Source organism: Camelina sativa, chromosome 9 (genome assembly GCF_000633955.1).
Source record: "Camelina sativa cultivar DH55 chromosome 9, Cs, whole genome shotgun sequence".
In the NCBI taxonomy this organism is placed as follows: Eukaryota; Viridiplantae; Streptophyta; class Magnoliopsida; order Brassicales; family Brassicaceae; genus Camelina; species Camelina sativa.
Window position 1 is genome coordinate 33,023,287 of NC_025693.1, and position 15,308 is coordinate 33,038,594.

At 38.9% G+C, this 15,308-nt stretch overlaps 5 protein-coding genes across 8 annotated transcripts; 2 read left to right on the plus strand and 3 right to left on the minus strand.

Moving 5' to 3' along the window:
* On the plus strand, window positions 294-2,136 carry LOC104715914 (cytochrome P450 81D11-like). Its single transcript, XM_019230277.1, has 3 exons — window positions 294-797; window positions 1,062-1,445; window positions 1,528-2,136. The coding sequence occupies exons 1-3, from the start codon at window positions 294-296 to the stop codon at window positions 2,134-2,136; spliced, it is 1,497 nt and encodes a 498-aa protein (XP_019085822.1).
* Window positions 2,725-5,667, plus strand: LOC104713765 (probable receptor-like protein kinase At2g23200). Its single transcript, XM_010430967.2, has one exon. It carries the CDS (start codon window positions 3,047-3,049, stop codon window positions 5,564-5,566), a length of 2,520 nt encoding a protein of 839 aa, XP_010429269.1. The 5' UTR covers window positions 2,725-3,046; the 3' UTR covers window positions 5,567-5,667.
* On the minus strand, window positions 5,699-7,090 carry LOC104713769 (UDP-glycosyltransferase 84B2-like). The gene has a single exon (XM_019229563.1). It carries the CDS (start codon window positions 7,088-7,090, stop codon window positions 5,720-5,722), a length of 1,371 nt encoding a protein of 456 aa, XP_019085108.1. The 3' UTR covers window positions 5,699-5,719.
* On the minus strand, window positions 7,636-10,088 carry LOC104713768 (UDP-glycosyltransferase 84B1-like). Of its 4 annotated transcripts, none has more exons than XM_019229559.1 (2): window positions 9,404-10,086; window positions 7,636-9,010 (listed from the first exon to the last, which is right to left on the minus strand). In XM_019229559.1, the coding sequence occupies exons 1-2, from the start codon at window positions 9,997-9,999 to the stop codon at window positions 8,218-8,220; spliced, it is 1,389 nt and encodes a 462-aa protein (XP_019085104.1). In that variant the 5' UTR covers window positions 10,000-10,086; the 3' UTR covers window positions 7,636-8,217. The 4 variants fall into 4 exon arrangements, with proteins under 4 accessions (XP_019085104.1, XP_019085105.1, XP_019085103.1 ...); XM_019229560.1 differs by having other exon boundaries at window positions 7,638-8,804; window positions 9,198-10,084; XM_019229558.1 differs by having other exon boundaries at window positions 7,642-8,766; window positions 9,160-10,083.
* On the minus strand, window positions 13,757-15,289 carry LOC109126274 (UDP-glycosyltransferase 84B1-like). The gene has a single exon (XM_019229562.1). It carries the CDS (start codon window positions 15,268-15,270, stop codon window positions 13,897-13,899), a length of 1,374 nt encoding a protein of 457 aa, XP_019085107.1. The 5' UTR covers window positions 15,271-15,289; the 3' UTR covers window positions 13,757-13,896.

The window sequence follows — 15,308 nt, forward strand, 5'->3', positions numbered from 1 at the left end:
ACAAAAATTATGTATTAGTCACTGAAAAAGTAATAAATAACTAGAAATTAAAACTAAAATAAGAACCAAATAAATAGAAAACTATATACTGAATTTTCATTTCTTAATTATATACTGATTTAGTCACTACGTGCATGAATATGAGACAATACGAACATATACAAAAAACATTGTGACGTGTACGATAAACCTTGTTATATAACTTTAGCTCCTATGTTTAATTCAACACATTGACAAGAACCAAAACCAACATCAAGACAAAAAAAAACAAAGGAAACAAAATTCTAAGATCGATGGATTATATTTTGCCAATCTTATCATTCTTCTTCTTCTTCTTCATTCTATTGCTAAAACGTTTGATTGGTAAATGGCCAAGTAAGTATAACCTACCTCCAAGTCTGGCGTGGTCACTGCCGGTGATTGGACACCTCCACCTCCTCAAACCACCACTCCACCGCACATTGCACTCACTTTCCCAATCCCTCGGTGGAGCTCCAATATTCCGCATTCGCCTTGGCAACCGTGTTGCGTTTGTGGTCTCCTCTCTCTCCGTCGCTGAAGAATGTTTTACCACAAACGACGTTGTTTTGGCTGATCGACCGAAATTTACATTCGGCAGACTCGTTGAGTACAATTGCACCACAATGGCCACTACATCTTATGGTGATCACTGGCGGAATCTGCGCCGTATAGGGGCCATCGAGATCTTCTCATCTCATAGACTCGATAGCTTTTTATCCATCCGTAAAGACGAGATCCAACACTTGATATTGTGTCTCTCCAAAAACACACAATATGTAAGTGCAATTCACCGAATAAAAATATAATACTTAGCGATGTAACACTTCAAGGAGGTCAAAGCACATCCATTCAAGTTTGGTTTGAAGCTAGATTCTACTGAATGTTTTTATTTTCAAACCGTTTTAAAGTTTTTTACCACATAAACTTGTAAAACGTTTATTTTTCTTTTGAATATAATTTAACATTAAATTCAAAAAAAAAAACAGTCTTAAACAATTTTTTTTCATGCCTAACCATATGTTTCTGTGATAATTATTCAGGAGTTTGCAAAGGTGGAGTTGAGATCATTGTTTGGGAACTTCAATATCAATAACATCCTCAGGATGATAGCCGGAAAACGATTCTATGGAGATGGAACAGAGCACGATGACGATGCAAAACGCATGAGGCTGCTGCTTGACGAGGCGGTATCTAGTGCTGGAGTCGGACATGCTTCCGACTATATTCCGTTCCTGCGTTGGTTTACTCATTATGAGAAACGGGTCAAGAAATTGGCTGTTCGGATCGATGAGTTTCTTCAAGGACTAGTAGATGAGAAACGCGCACAAAAAGAAAAGGGCAACACTATGATTGATCACTTGCTTTCTCTCCAAGAAACACAACCTGATTATTACACGGATGTCACCCTCAAAGGACTCGTAGTTGTAAGTATTGAGGAATCTATTTAATTTCATAAAAAACAGTAATTACAAGTTTATACTGACTACTTGTTTATTTTTTTAATAGGTTATGATATTCGCCGGAAATGTAACGTTAACAAGAACGTTGGAATGGGCGATGTTGAATTTGTTGAACCATCCAGAAGTATTAAAGAAAGCAAGGAGTGAAATCGATACGAAAATTGGTTTAGACCGGCTGATAGATGAACCAGATACTAAAAATCTACCGTACCTCCAATGCATTGTGTCAGAGATTTTCCGACTTTACCCGGCAGCTCCGTTACTTGCTCCACATAGGGCAACAGATGATTGTGTGGTTGGGGGTTACGACTTCCCACGTGGCACAACATTAATCGTGAACGCATGGGCCATTCACCGAGACCCGGAGATATGGGAAGAGCCAGAAAAGTTCAAGCCAGAGCGGTTTGAGAAAGAAGGGGAAGATAAAAAGTTGATGCCATTTGGGATGGGGCGGCGAGCTTGTCCCGGGTCAGGGCTAGCTCAGCGTGTTGTGAGTTTGGCTCTCGGATCGATGATTCAGTGTTTCGAATGGGAGAGAGTAGGAGAAGAATATGTGGACATTAGTGAAGCAACCACAATGCGTCCAGCGACACCGTTGCTAGCCATGTGTAAAGCTCGTCCCATAGTCCATAAGATTTTCAATGATTTTGCTTGAGATGTAACTCACATTTCTTTGTTTCATATTGTTTTGTCTTGCTTAATTCCCATAACTTAGCTGAATTCTTGTACTCAATAACGCCACTTGCGCTGGCGGATCCGAATTTATTATTAGTGTTGATTTACTACACATGTTCAATGGTAATTATTTGCATGAGACGACGTTCCGAAACTATCTTTAATGACGAGTGGTGATGATAACACCAAAATTTGAACTTCGTCTTTTCATCATCATGATCCACGCAAACTCTCACTTACATTATAGTGGCGCCGCCACTCTATCATTACATGGGTTTAAGCCTTGCAATACATATTCTACCAAAAAAAGTTGAGTAGTATAAAATTGTTACTTCAGAATGAATCATTTGTTTGTGTGATTATTATAATCAGGGGTTTGCGAAGGTGGAGATAAAACATGTTTCTTGAGTTGACTATCAATATTAAATAATATTTTTAGAACGTTTGAAACGTGTTCTTTAAATTTTCAAATTATTCATCAGATTAGAGTTATCAGAGTCGATGAACTAATCATATGAAAGCAGTTAGAATAAAAAAAGATTATTATGAAGAAAAAAAAATTCAAACAGACAAACATATTAATATCTCGAATGTTTTTTTTAAAAAAACACAGAAATATACTAACCGTTTACTAGGTCAGTTTTGGAGAGCATTAGGTGAAGGATTAGAGAGTGATTGTTTCACGATGACAAAAGACGATGACTTGAAAAGTCAACTTCAGTCTTCTCTCTTTTTCTCACACCAATCACCAATGATTTCAATTCTCTATCTCTCCTTCAATCTCATCTTCTTCCTCAATTCCTCTTCACATAGATCACCACACATGTTTCTTCATCCATTGACCTCAAATACTTGACTTTTCTCGCTCGCTCTTCCTCTCCATCGAAGCTATGGAGAATCTCTGTTTTCGAGACTCTGTTTCTCTCTTTGTAACGATTATGGTTACTGTTCTTCTTCTTCCTCATCTAACTCTTTCTGCTACTTCCGACTATTCTCGTCCGGAGAAGTTTTACGTCAACTGTGGGTCGGATTCTAATGCTGATTATGGTGGCCGGACCTTCGTCGGAGATATGAACTCTAGTAACAACTCTGTTTCTTTGAGCAGCAAAGGAACTGAAGTCCTCGACGACCAATCCTCCGTTGCGCCACTAATCTACCGGACGGTTAGGATATTCAGACGCCCTTCTTCTTACAAGTTCCAACTCGATCCTGTTGGTCTACACTTTGTGCGTCTCCATTTCTCTGCTGTGTTTTCTAGGGAAGATCTTTTAAAAGCCCGTTTCACTGTCTCTGCTACTTCTGGTTCTAATCATCATCACTTCCAAAGTTTCCCGCTTCAGAATATCACTAACACCCCACGAGTTGAAGAGTTTCTCCTGATGATCAACTCGCCAAACTTGGAAATTCTATTTGTGCCGGAGCCTTCTTCTTTAGCTCTCGTCAACGCCATCGAAGTGTTCTCTGCTCGTAATGACCTCGAAAACATTCCGACAAATATCGACAAGAATCTGCATACAATTTACAGATTAAACGTAGGAGGCGTGAAAATCACACCGGCAAACGACACCTTGGGACGAACTTGGTCGCTAGACGATGAATTTCTCTTCCGAAAAGATTCTGCGAGGAACATTAACTCAACACAAACGCCTAACTATCAGCCAGGGTCAGTTGCAGCCACGGACCTCACTGCTCCTGATTTCGTCTACCAGACAGCTAAAGCAATGAACCGTAGCTCGAATGAGCGGGTGGGGATGTTGATGAATGTTACTTGGTCGCTTAAGGTCAAAAGTAACTACAGACACTTCATCAGGGTTCATTTCTGTGATATTTTGAGCAATTTCTCAACCATGGACTCCGATTTCTATCTCTATGTGAACGGGCATCAGCGAGTAGATGTAAAGCCTTCAGAGTATGGTACACCGGTGACTCCATTTTACAAAGATGTCGTGACTGTCTCTGATGGTTCTGGACTCTTGGATGTTAGTATAGGTACTAAGGAAGTCAAAAAGGATGCTGGTTTTCTGAATGGTCTGGAGGTGATGGAGTTTTTGAGTAACTCTGCTTCTAATTCTACAGACGGAAACAGTTCTCGGGTTTACATCATCGCTGGTTGCGCTGCTGCCGCTGCACTGGTTCTGGTCTTGAGTTTGTTGGTTATAGTATTCTTGAAGCGAAGGAGACCAAAGAAGACAAAACCAGACGTTGATACCACTGTATGGTCACCATTACCATTGTACAGAGGTGGTAGTTCAGACAATAGACCAATCTCTCATAACAACAACAACTCGCCATTACGCAACCTAAACTTAGGCTTGACGATTCCCTTCACAGACATTCTAAGAGCTACAAACAATTTCGACGAGCAGTTGCTGATCGGGAAAGGCGGGTTTGGAGATGTTTACAAAGCTATCCTACCCGACGGAACCAAAGCTGCCATCAAAAGAGGCAAGACAGGTTCAGGACAAGGAATCCTAGAGTTTCAAACAGAGATCCAAGTCCTATCAAGAATCCGCCACAAACATTTAGTATCACTAACTGGTTACTGCGAAGAGAACTCGGAGATGATCCTCGTCTACGAGTTTATGGAGAAAGGTACGCTTAAAGACCATCTATACGACTCGAAACTACCTCCATTGACATGGAAACAAAGACTAGAGATCTGTATTGGAGCAGCTAGAGGATTGCATTACCTCCACAGTGGAGCAGAAGGAGCAATCATACACAGAGACGTGAAATCAACAAACATACTACTAGACGAGAACACTATAGCCAAAGTTGCCGATTTCGGATTATCGAAACTAACGATTCGTAATCAAGATCAAACACATATCAGCACGAACATCAAAGGAACGTTTGGTTACCTCGATCCTGAGTATCTATCAACACACAACTTAACTGAGAAATCAGATGTTTACGCCTTCGGTGTCGTCCTCCTCGAGGTCCTTTGCGCGAGACCTGCTCTGGATCGTTATCTTCCTCACGAAGAAGTGAATTTAGCGGAGTGGGCGTTGTATTGTAAATCCAACGGAGAAATCGAAGAGATCGTAGATCCGAGATTGTTAGGTCAAATCGAGATGAACTCTCTGGTGAAATTTATGGAGATCGCTGAGAAATGTTTGAAAGAGTACGGAGATGAGAGACCGAGTATGGGAGATGTGATTTGGGATCTTGAGTATGTTCTTCAGCTTCAGGCGGTGACGGTTCGTAGAGGAGGGATTCATGAAGAAGATGATAGTACGGTGATTGTCTCCGGTGGTGAGTTGGTGGTTCCGAGGTTGATGATGAGTGATTCGTTTAGCACGAACTCGTTTGTGCACAAGGGTGATGAGTCGAATAACAGATTTGGTGGGGTTACTGATTCATCGGAGACTCGAGTTTTCTCACAGTTGAAGATCTCTGAAGCCAGATGACGTCATTATCCTTTAGCTTTATTGTTTCCGGTTATATCCGGTTTAAATATGATGATTTTAAAACATATGCAAATTAAAATTCTGTTATTGCCGGTTTAAAGATAAAAATCGTAAAAAGCAAGTAAATTAAAATCCGGTTATCGAAGAAACAAGTCAAGTAACGATTTTGATATCACTTATGAACAAGTCCAGATTCTGAGCTGAAGAACCACCAGACGCCATCGCTAATCTTGCTGCGTTCTTCAACTCCGCTGCTCTCTTCCTCATAACCACGACGTTGGGACCTTCCGTCACAGCCTCAATGCATCTCTCAACCTCAGCAACCTTAAGCTCTCCGTCGACGACATCATTCCTCATCCTTACTCCGATTCCATACACATCCACAAGCAATCTCGCATCAAGCGGCTGATCAATCCAACTCGGATACGCCACCACCGGAACACCAGTCACCAACGTCTCGATCGTCGAGTTCCATCCACAATGCGTGACGAAGCAAGAGATAGCCACGTGACTCAGTATCTTCTCTTGTTGACCCCAGTCAATAACAACTCCTTTACCTTCTTTCACCATCTCCTGCAAAACTTGAACGTTTTGAGGCTGCTCCTTGGGCCGTATCACCCATAGAAACGGAACTCCTCTGTTTTTCAAAGCTGTAGCTATGGTCTCGATTTGATTCTCTGACGATTTAAGTATGCTTCCGAAAGATATGTAAACCACGGAAGACCTAACTTGCTTGTCAAGCCACTCCATGCAATGATCTTCTGATTTCCACATATCTAGGTTTTTCCCATCATCTAGGGTTTTGTCTTCATCAGCTCCTAATAGAAATGGAGAAACCAGAGGACCAATTGGGATAATAGGTTTTAAATCAAACATCGATTCGATTATCTCCGATTCGAGTTCGTAAAATGAATTAGCCAAAACCCATTTCACATCTTTCAAGCAATCTACGAATTCCGCCATTAGCTTGTTGAAGTGAGCACCTTCAGAAGGTAACATCAAGGACGGGAGATCTCGGACTTCTAATAACGGTAAGGCTGGTAACTTCACGGTTTGATTAGGATCTTTGAGATTGGGGAAAGGGTTTGTCTTCATGTAGTAACGGTAATAAACCGAGAAAACAGCACAAGCTTCGATCCAGAGGATTGCACAAGGAATGTTATGAGCAGCTGCAACAGCTGGAACCCATGGAGTAAACGGCACAGAGATAATGCAAGCGAATCTCTTTTTTTTTATGATTTTCGACAAATTCTTGGGTCCGACTTTTCTCAGTGACTCTGCGAGCGGTTCGGGGTCTCTTGGATCTTCTTTAGGCAGACCATCGGAGAAGAACACAAGGTCCACGAGGCTATGAGGTTCGTCGGTGGATGAGAGACGGTCACAGGCTTGTTCAGTGGTGGCGAGAGTGAAGTGTAGGTTGGTTCGTGCAAGATGTTTGGCGAATTTGAGCATCGGATTGAGGTGACCTTGGAATGGTAAGGCTACCATTAGAACATGAGTCTCTTGAACATCAATACTTCCCATTATTACGTATTATTACGTATAATAGTAATAATTCTTTTTTAATCGTAATTTAGAGGTATATTAGACTTTTGTTTGAAGTTTTGTTTGAAATTGTGATAGTTCTGATATTAGTGGTATATACATATATATAACAATGGTTGTTCAACGTGAGATTTTAGTAATAAAATCTATTATTGCTAACCCAAAAAATGTTGGTCAAGAGATTTAAGGGGATGTATTTCAACTTGAGATTTATGGAGATGTATTCAACTTGACATTTTAAGTAATTTGGGTAAAATTTACGAATCATATATTATTCAACATGAATTTTTAAAAAAGTTTCATGAATTTCATGCTATTGGACTAAGAATTTAAAAATTCAAAATCTATTTTTATTCAAAACAATTTGTGGATTTGGATTTTAATAATTTTTAGAGATTCTGAAGGATTTGAAAGGATTTGCGGAGCTCATGTTGTGATAAGGTGGATATGTGTGTGTGAGGAGCTCATGTTGCCATGGTGGTATGACTCATGACCAACGCTATATGTACGTGTTTTTTTTTTTTTTTAATAAGTCGTGTTTAACCATAGTACCACCGCCTTCTACTCTAGAAAGAAGACATCAATTACTCTCGCTCATGTCAATCCGGTTTTCAATTTCATGATATGTTATTTGTTCCAGCAAGGCAACTAAAATGTAAGAGAATTCTTGTTTCAGTTTCTTTTTTTTTAGAAAGTTGCTCATGTTTCAAATGGGTCTTGACTTCATTATATCTCTACACAGATTAGCCACACGGTCAACAGGTTGGCCTTTGGGGACTGTTTCCCTGGTGTAGTGAACCCTCTAGATGGGTAAAAACTTCTTCCCCAAGCCATTATACTCACGCCTGTTTTCACTTTTCCAAATCTCAAGCCATTACTTACATTTTTGTGTGCCTCGTCTATCTTCGACAAACTCTCGACCCTCTTTTAGTTTCTCGCCGTGGATTTTCACATCTATAGTTTATATCCTTGAAAGTGGTTATTCCGGAAGTCTCAAACATACTATATAAGTGTAATCATACATTTATATATTGCCAAAGAGGTGCCTATAGCTAGTACTATCTACCTCTCTACCTTAAATCCGGTTATCACTGGTACTAATTGATTCAAAGCAGAGAGTCAGGGGTGCTTGTGATATCACTAATGAACGATTCTAAATCCCGAGCCGACGATCCACCAGGTGCCAAGGCTAATCTTGCGGCGTGCTTCAGATCTGCCGCTCTACTCCTCATATCCGCCGCGTCTGGTCCCTCCGTCACGGCCTCAATACATCTCTCCACCTCTGCAACCTTAAGCTCACCATCGACAGCGTCATTCCTCATCCTTACTCCGATTCCAAACACATCAACCAGCAAGCGCGCGTCAATGGGCTGATCAGACCAGCTCGGGTACGCCACCACCGGAACACCAGTCACTACCGTCTCGATCGTTGAGTTCCATCCACAATGCGTGACGAAGCAAGAGATTGCATCGTGGCTCAATATCCTCTCTTGTTGACACCAATCAATAACGACGCCTTGTCCTTCTTTCACCATCTCCTGCAAAACGTGGACGTTTTGGGCTTTCTCCTTTGGTCTTATCACCCAGAGAAATCGAACTTCTCTGTTCTTCAGGGCCTTGGCTATGGTCTCGACCTGATTCTCCGATGATTCGAGTACGCTTCCGAAAGATATGTACACAACCGACGACCTAGCTTGCTTGTCAAGCCACTCCATACAACAACCATCAGATTTCCACAAATCTAGGTTTTTGCCATCTAGGGTTTCGTCCTCATCAGCTCCCAACAGAAATGGAGAAACAAGAGGACCAATTGGGATTACAGGTTTCAAATCCGACATCGATTCGATTATCTCTGATTCGAGTTCATAGAAGGAATTAACCAAAACCCATTTCACATACCTCAAGCAATCAGCGAATTCCGCCATTAGCTGATTGAAGTGAGCACCATCAGAAGGTAAGATACACGTTGGAAGATCTCGAACTTGCAGCGATGGTAAAGCTGGTAACTCCACTGTTTGATTGAGATCTTCAAGGTCGGGGAAAGAGTNCACGCTTCCGAAAGATATGTACACAACCGAAGACCTACCTTGCTTGTCAAGCCACTCCATACAACAATCATCGGATTTCCACAAATCTAGGTTTTTACCATCTAGGGTTTCGTCCTCATCAGCTCCCAACAAAAATGGAGAAACAAGAGGACCAATAGGGATTAAGGGTTTCAAATCGGACATAGATTCGATTATCTCTGGTTCAAGTTCATAGAACGAATTAACCAAAACCCATTTCACATACCTCAAGCAATCTGCGAATTCAGCCATTAGCTGACTGAAGTGAGCACCATCAGAAGGAAAGATACACGTTGGAAGATCTCGAACTTGCAGCGATGGTAAAGCTGGTAACTCCACTGTTTGATTCAGATCTTCAAGGTCGGGGAAAGAGTCCGTCTTCATGTAGTAACGGTAATAAACCGAGTAAGCTCCACAAGCTTGGATCCATAGGATCGCACAAGGGATGTCATGAGCAGCCGCAACAGCTGGAACCCATGGAGTAAAAGGCCCAGAGATGATACAAGAGTATCTCTTTTCTCCAATGATTTTAGACAAGTTCTTGGCTCCGACTTCATTGAGTGACTTCAGGAGCGTGGCGAGGGCTCTTGGATCGTCTTTAGGCAGACCATCGGAGAAGAACACAAGGTCCACCGACGATTTGTCTGCGGCGGCGGCGGAGGAGAGGCGGTCACGGGCTGGCTCCATAGTGGCGAGAGTGATGTGTAGGTTCTTTGATAATGATGAGAGCCGTTTGGCGAGTTTGACCATCGGATTGATGTGGCCTTGAAAGGCTAGTGTAACCATTAGGACATGTGTTTCTTGACCCTCACAACTACCCATTATTAATTTTTTTTTTGTTTGGACACAGTTTAGATTTTTTTAGGCTGGAGTTACTATGAAAATGTGAGTCATAGTATTAGTGGTATATATATTAGTATATTACAGTGGTTGTTTAACGATAGGTTTAACTTAATGGAGACATAAAATGAGTATGTGGTAAGAAACTCTATCTATAGTAATGGTTAACCCAATCAAATGTTGGTAAATAGATTCTAAATTATCTTGCTTTTTTATTTTACCTATTATGTTATTGGTCATAGTTACAAATCTTATCTCGGTATTAACTAAATACTTTTTTATTAGTGTGACACTTTACAGTTACGATAATCATACTTTGATATATGTGTCCAAAAAAGGTTCATGAGATTTTAACATCTGTTTAGACCATAATTACTGGTGGGTTCTCTTTGAATTGCTTTTTAATTAATAATAATTAAATATTAGTAAAAGAAGAGAGAAGATGAGAAAAATAAGGAGAGAGAATAAAAACGTTACTCCCACAAGCATTTGTAGAACCGTTTCTATACAGCTGGCCAGCTATTAGTGGACCAAATTATTTTTTTTAATTAATCTTTATAATAAATATTAATATTATATTAAAATAATTAAAATACTATATATTAAGCAATTCTCATAGAATTTACCAGTAATCATGCCTTTAGTATTTGCTTTTTTTTTTCTTAATAATGTCTTTATTATAATAAACTAGGTAAAATCTCCCGCGTTGCATGGGTTATATTAATATTAGTAGTATTGTATATATGAAATTATGGTTATTTATTTTACATTTTGTATTAATTGTAGTTGGTTTTATATTTTGGAAGATAAAATACTTACACATTGTATTTTAAATATGTAATATTAGAGATTGTTTTGTTTCAGAAAAATTTATGAAAGTGTATGGTAATATTTTTTTGTTTGTTTTTTTCTTTTCATTTTACATTTATTCGATTTTATTTATTTATTGTTTCAAATAATAATGCAATATATTTGAGGGTTATATTTTGTTGTATTGTAAGTCATATGGCTATTTTGGCATTTTTCTAAATTGCAATTTATGATTATATAGTTAGTATTTTAAAAATAAAACAAATTAAAAACTTTGTTAACCCAGTTCACGGTGGCAACCACTATGTCTAGGGAGAGACTGACCTCTCAACATCCACTATAATATGCCGGAAAACACCTCCGATGTGGTTTATACATTAATCACTTGCCTATAGAATAGAGACACATCTATTTGTTAATAATTTTAGAGTTGGAGAAATCATATAATAAAACCTTGGGGAAATAGTTTAGGTGAGGGTGGATTTCTCTGCATTCTCATCTCTTTCTCAATTTGGAGTTCAAGTAATGGCATACGATTATGTAGTATTGTATCCTCCATTTAGTGGATGGAATGCCAATTCATCCATCTGAATATAATCGAGAAAGAAACAATGTCATACCCTCAAAGTTGTGGAGACTCTACAAATTCCTGAAATCACATAAGCAAACAGACTTGTCAGTTATTGAAAACAAAAACCACTGCATTAGTTATAAAAAGAGAAAGAGACAATATGAAAGAGATTAGTAAACCTTGCCAGTTGTTCAAGGCCGATGTAAAATTCATCATTCAACAACTTCTCATTCTGTGTACTCACATCAATGGTAATTGGAAGGCTCTGCATTTGAAAGTGGTTTTGCAATTAGGATGAAATTATAATTACAGAACAATTAATCAATTAAACTTCAAATAAAACAAAATTTTAAATATACTGTACTAAAAATAAATAATATAATTTAAATAAAACTTCGGAAAATAACATAGTTTTTAAATAACTAACTCTTTCAGTTTTTCCCTAATGACCCACACATCCTCATAATTTCATTTTTCTAACGTAATTTATTTATGTCTCTTACCTAGAAAAATGAATTTGAAACAAATACAGCCCAACATACCACAATTTTGCATGTCTAAGAACAGTTTGCTATGAAAATCCCACACTAAATTGCATGTCTTTAATTAGGCAAACACTAATAAAATCACACGAATCACAGACTCAAAAAAGGGGGATTATAATTATTTATAAGGAAAAAAATTGAAAGTGAAGGTATTCAAGTACTAACCACATTCAAGTTGTACCGACTACACTGAAAAAATATGCATATATCACCAATTGCACGGTCCACAACTGATTGTGCTATAAGAAGCAGACAAAAACAGTAAGGCCAAGAAGACAACAAAAGTGATGCAAACTCATTAGTTAAGCTTACTAAACGTGAAGTTGAAGTTATCAAGAAGAGGTCACCAGATACATCCATAACTAATAAATACCTTTGAATGCTGAAGGGTGCATATAGTAGATATCTCTTTTGGATGCATGTCTATTTTATTGTAGAAGTTGTTGGACTATCAACATTACTCTTAGCAACATATCTGAAAGGTGGAAATTGCATACTGTAATGTTACTATCTAAAACCAAGAGATAACACACACAACTGGAATTGTGAAAATGATCTAAAACCTGACTCTCACCGATTCTGTAGGTTTGAGGTTTATGCCCTGACCCTTTGGTTTATAAGAGCTGCAAAAGCTATATAGACAGAATAAAAATCAATGAATCAGTCCAGAGTCATAATCCTGTTCTTCAAAAAATAGGTCGAACCAAGTCCTAAGGGCTAAAAACACTGTCTTCTCTCTGTATAACAATTCAAGGGAGAAACTGAGAAATCGAGACAAACCAGTTCGATTCTGGATTCATACAATAGTTCCTAAATCGATTGATTGAAATTTTTGGAGATCTTCCCTCGGCAAGGTCTTCAACGACCGATCGAGTAAGTTCTGCTCAAAAATCAAATCATGGTGATGAACAAAAGAACTCAGAATCAGCGAAATCATCAACCAGTGAGTGAATTCAATCTAGAGTACGATTCAGAATTACCTTTGATCATATGGAATTTTACCTCATTTTTCTCTATCCTATGGAATTGAGACGTCGAGAGTCACTTCGAGACGTCCAAAATTAAATATTGGGTGGGATGGTTCATTCATTCTGTAAGTTAATTGCACTTGTATCTGTATGATTTATATATAAAAAATAAAAAAATTTCGCCTTTCTCCTTGGGCCGTATCACCCATAGAAATGGGAACTCCTCTGTTTTTCATTGCTGTCACTATGGTCTCGACTTGATTCTCTGACGATTCAAGTATGCTTCCAAAAGATATGTAAACCACTGAAGACCTAGCTTGTTTATCAAGCCACTCCATAAATTCTCAATATGTAATTCAGGGTTGGGTCTACTTATCATAATTTTCATAAAAGATATATTTTTAAAATATTACTGTTAATATTTTATTTTCAGATTATTTATTTTTATTATAAGTTTCGTAACTACTGACATATAGTGTTTTTATCGGTTTAGATTATTTGTTTAATCTTTTATTTTATATATTTTATTGAGTTCAATAAATGCTTTTGAGGATTATATGTCTTTACCATAATTCTTCATAAAAGATCTTATGTCTATAATCATTTTTAAAAAATAGTTGATACTCTTAGACTTACATTAGAGTATTTTCGCCATAATATTTTTCAATATAATAAATTTTGATCATAACTTTTTATTTGGATGGTTGTGTTTTTTACTAACGGTTATATAAGTTAAATATTTACGACTCTATCCGTTTTCTCTTGGATAGACTATTAGCCGAATTATTATACTATTTTATTTTTATTTGTAGCATATACTTTCAAACTATTTCACCACTTTAAAATTATTTTTAAACATATAATTTTTATTTGAAATTTTAAAAAGATTTCCCACATATTTCTTTCGCGAGGGTCTCATTCCTAGTTATCGAAAAGAAAACAGATGCAAAATTACAAATTGAAAAACAATTCAAAGCAACTAGAGTCAGGTGGTTGTAATATCACTGATGAACGACTCCAAATTCCGAACCGAAGATCCACCAGGTGCTAATGCTGATCTCGCGACATCCTTCAACTCCGCCACTCTCCTCCTCATATCCGCGGCATCAGGTCCCTTTGTCACGGCCTCAATGCATCTTTCTACCTCCTCGACCTTTAGCTCACCATCGACAGCGTCATTCCTCATCCTTACTCCGATTCCAAACACATCAACCAGCAACCGCGCGTCAATGGGCTGATCAGTCCAGCTCGGGTACGCCACCACCGGAACACCAGTCACCACCGTCTCGATCGTTGAGTTCCATCCACAATGCGTGATGAAGCAAGAGATCGCCTCGTGGCTCAGTACCCTCTCTTGTTGACACCATTCAATAACGATGCCTTGTTCTTCTTTCACCATCTCCTGCAAAACGTGGACGTTTTGGGCTTTCTCCTTTGGTCTTATCACCCAGAGAAATGGAACTCCTCTGTTCTTCAGCGCCTTGGCTATGGTCTCGACCTGATTCTCCGATGATTCGAGCATACTTCCGAAAGATATGTACACAACGGAAGACCTAGCTTGCTTGTCAAGCCACTCCATACAACAATCATTAGATTTCCACAAATCTAGGTTTATACCATCTAGGGTTTCGTCCTCATCAGCTCCCAACAAAAATGGTGAAACAAGAGGACCAATAGGGATTAAGGGTTTCAAATCGGACATCGATTCGATTATCTCTGATTCGAGTTCATAGAACGAATTAACCAAAACCCATTTCACATACCTCAAGCAATCTGCAAAATCCGCCATTAGCTGATTGAAGTGAGCACCATCAGAAGGTAACATAAACGTTGGAAGATCTCGAACTTGCAGCGATGGTAAAGCTGGTAACTCCACTGTTTGATTCAGATCTTCAAGGTCGGGGAAAGAGTCTGTCTTCATGTAGTAACGGTAATAAACCGAGTAAGCTCCACAAGCTTGGATCCATAGGATCGCACAAGGGATGTCATGAGCAGCCGCAACAGCTGGAACCCATGGAGTAAAAGGCCCAGAGATGATACAAGAGTATCTCTTTTCTTCAATGATTTTGGACAAGTTCTTGGGTCCGACTTCATTCAGTGACTTCACCAAAGTGCCGGGGTCTCTTGGATCGTCTTTAGGCAGACCATCGGAGAAGAACACAAGGTCCACCGACGATTTGTTTACGGCGGCGGAGGCTGAGAGGCGGTCACGGGCTGACTCAAAAGTGGCGAGAGTGATGTGTAGGTTCTTTGATAATGATGAGAGCTGTTTGGCGAGTTTGAGCATCGGATTGATGTGGCCTTGAAAGGCTAGTGTAACCATTAGGACATGTGTTTCTTGAACCTCACAACTTCCCATTGTTTTTTTTTTTTTTTTTTTTTTTTTTTNTTTATGAC

What these genes read in the sequence shown, in the direction of transcription:
- LOC104715914 (XM_019230277.1), top strand. Translation starts at nt 294, where the DNA reads ATGGATTATATTTTGCCAATCTTATCATTCTTCTTCTTCTTCTTCATT. An exon ending in TCTCCAAAAACACACAATAT is followed by an intron (nt 798 to 1,061) that starts GTAAGTGCAATT and finishes ATAATTATTCAG; the next exon opens with GAGTTTGCAAAGGTGGAGTT. An exon ending in CCCTCAAAGGACTCGTAGTT is followed by an intron (nt 1,446 to 1,527) that starts GTAAGTATTGAG and finishes TTTTTTTAATAG; the next exon opens with GTTATGATATTCGCCGGAAA.
- LOC109126274 (XM_019229562.1), bottom strand. Translation starts at nt 15,270, where the DNA reads ATGGGAAGTTGTGAGGTTCAAGAAACACATGTCCTAATGGTTACACTA.
- LOC104713765 (XM_010430967.2), top strand. Translation starts at nt 3,047, where the DNA reads ATGGAGAATCTCTGTTTTCGAGACTCTGTTTCTCTCTTTGTAACGATT.
- LOC104713768 (XM_019229559.1), bottom strand. Translation starts at nt 9,999, where the DNA reads ATGGGTAGTTGTGAGGGTCAAGAAACACATGTCCTAATGGTTACACTA. An exon ending in GAATTCGCAGATTGCTTGAG is followed by an intron (nt 9,011 to 9,403) that starts GTATGTGAAATG and finishes TGATTGCTTGAG; the next exon opens with GTATGTGAAATGGGTTTTGG.
- LOC104713769 (XM_019229563.1), bottom strand. Translation starts at nt 7,090, where the DNA reads ATGGGAAGTATTGATGTTCAAGAGACTCATGTTCTAATGGTAGCCTTA.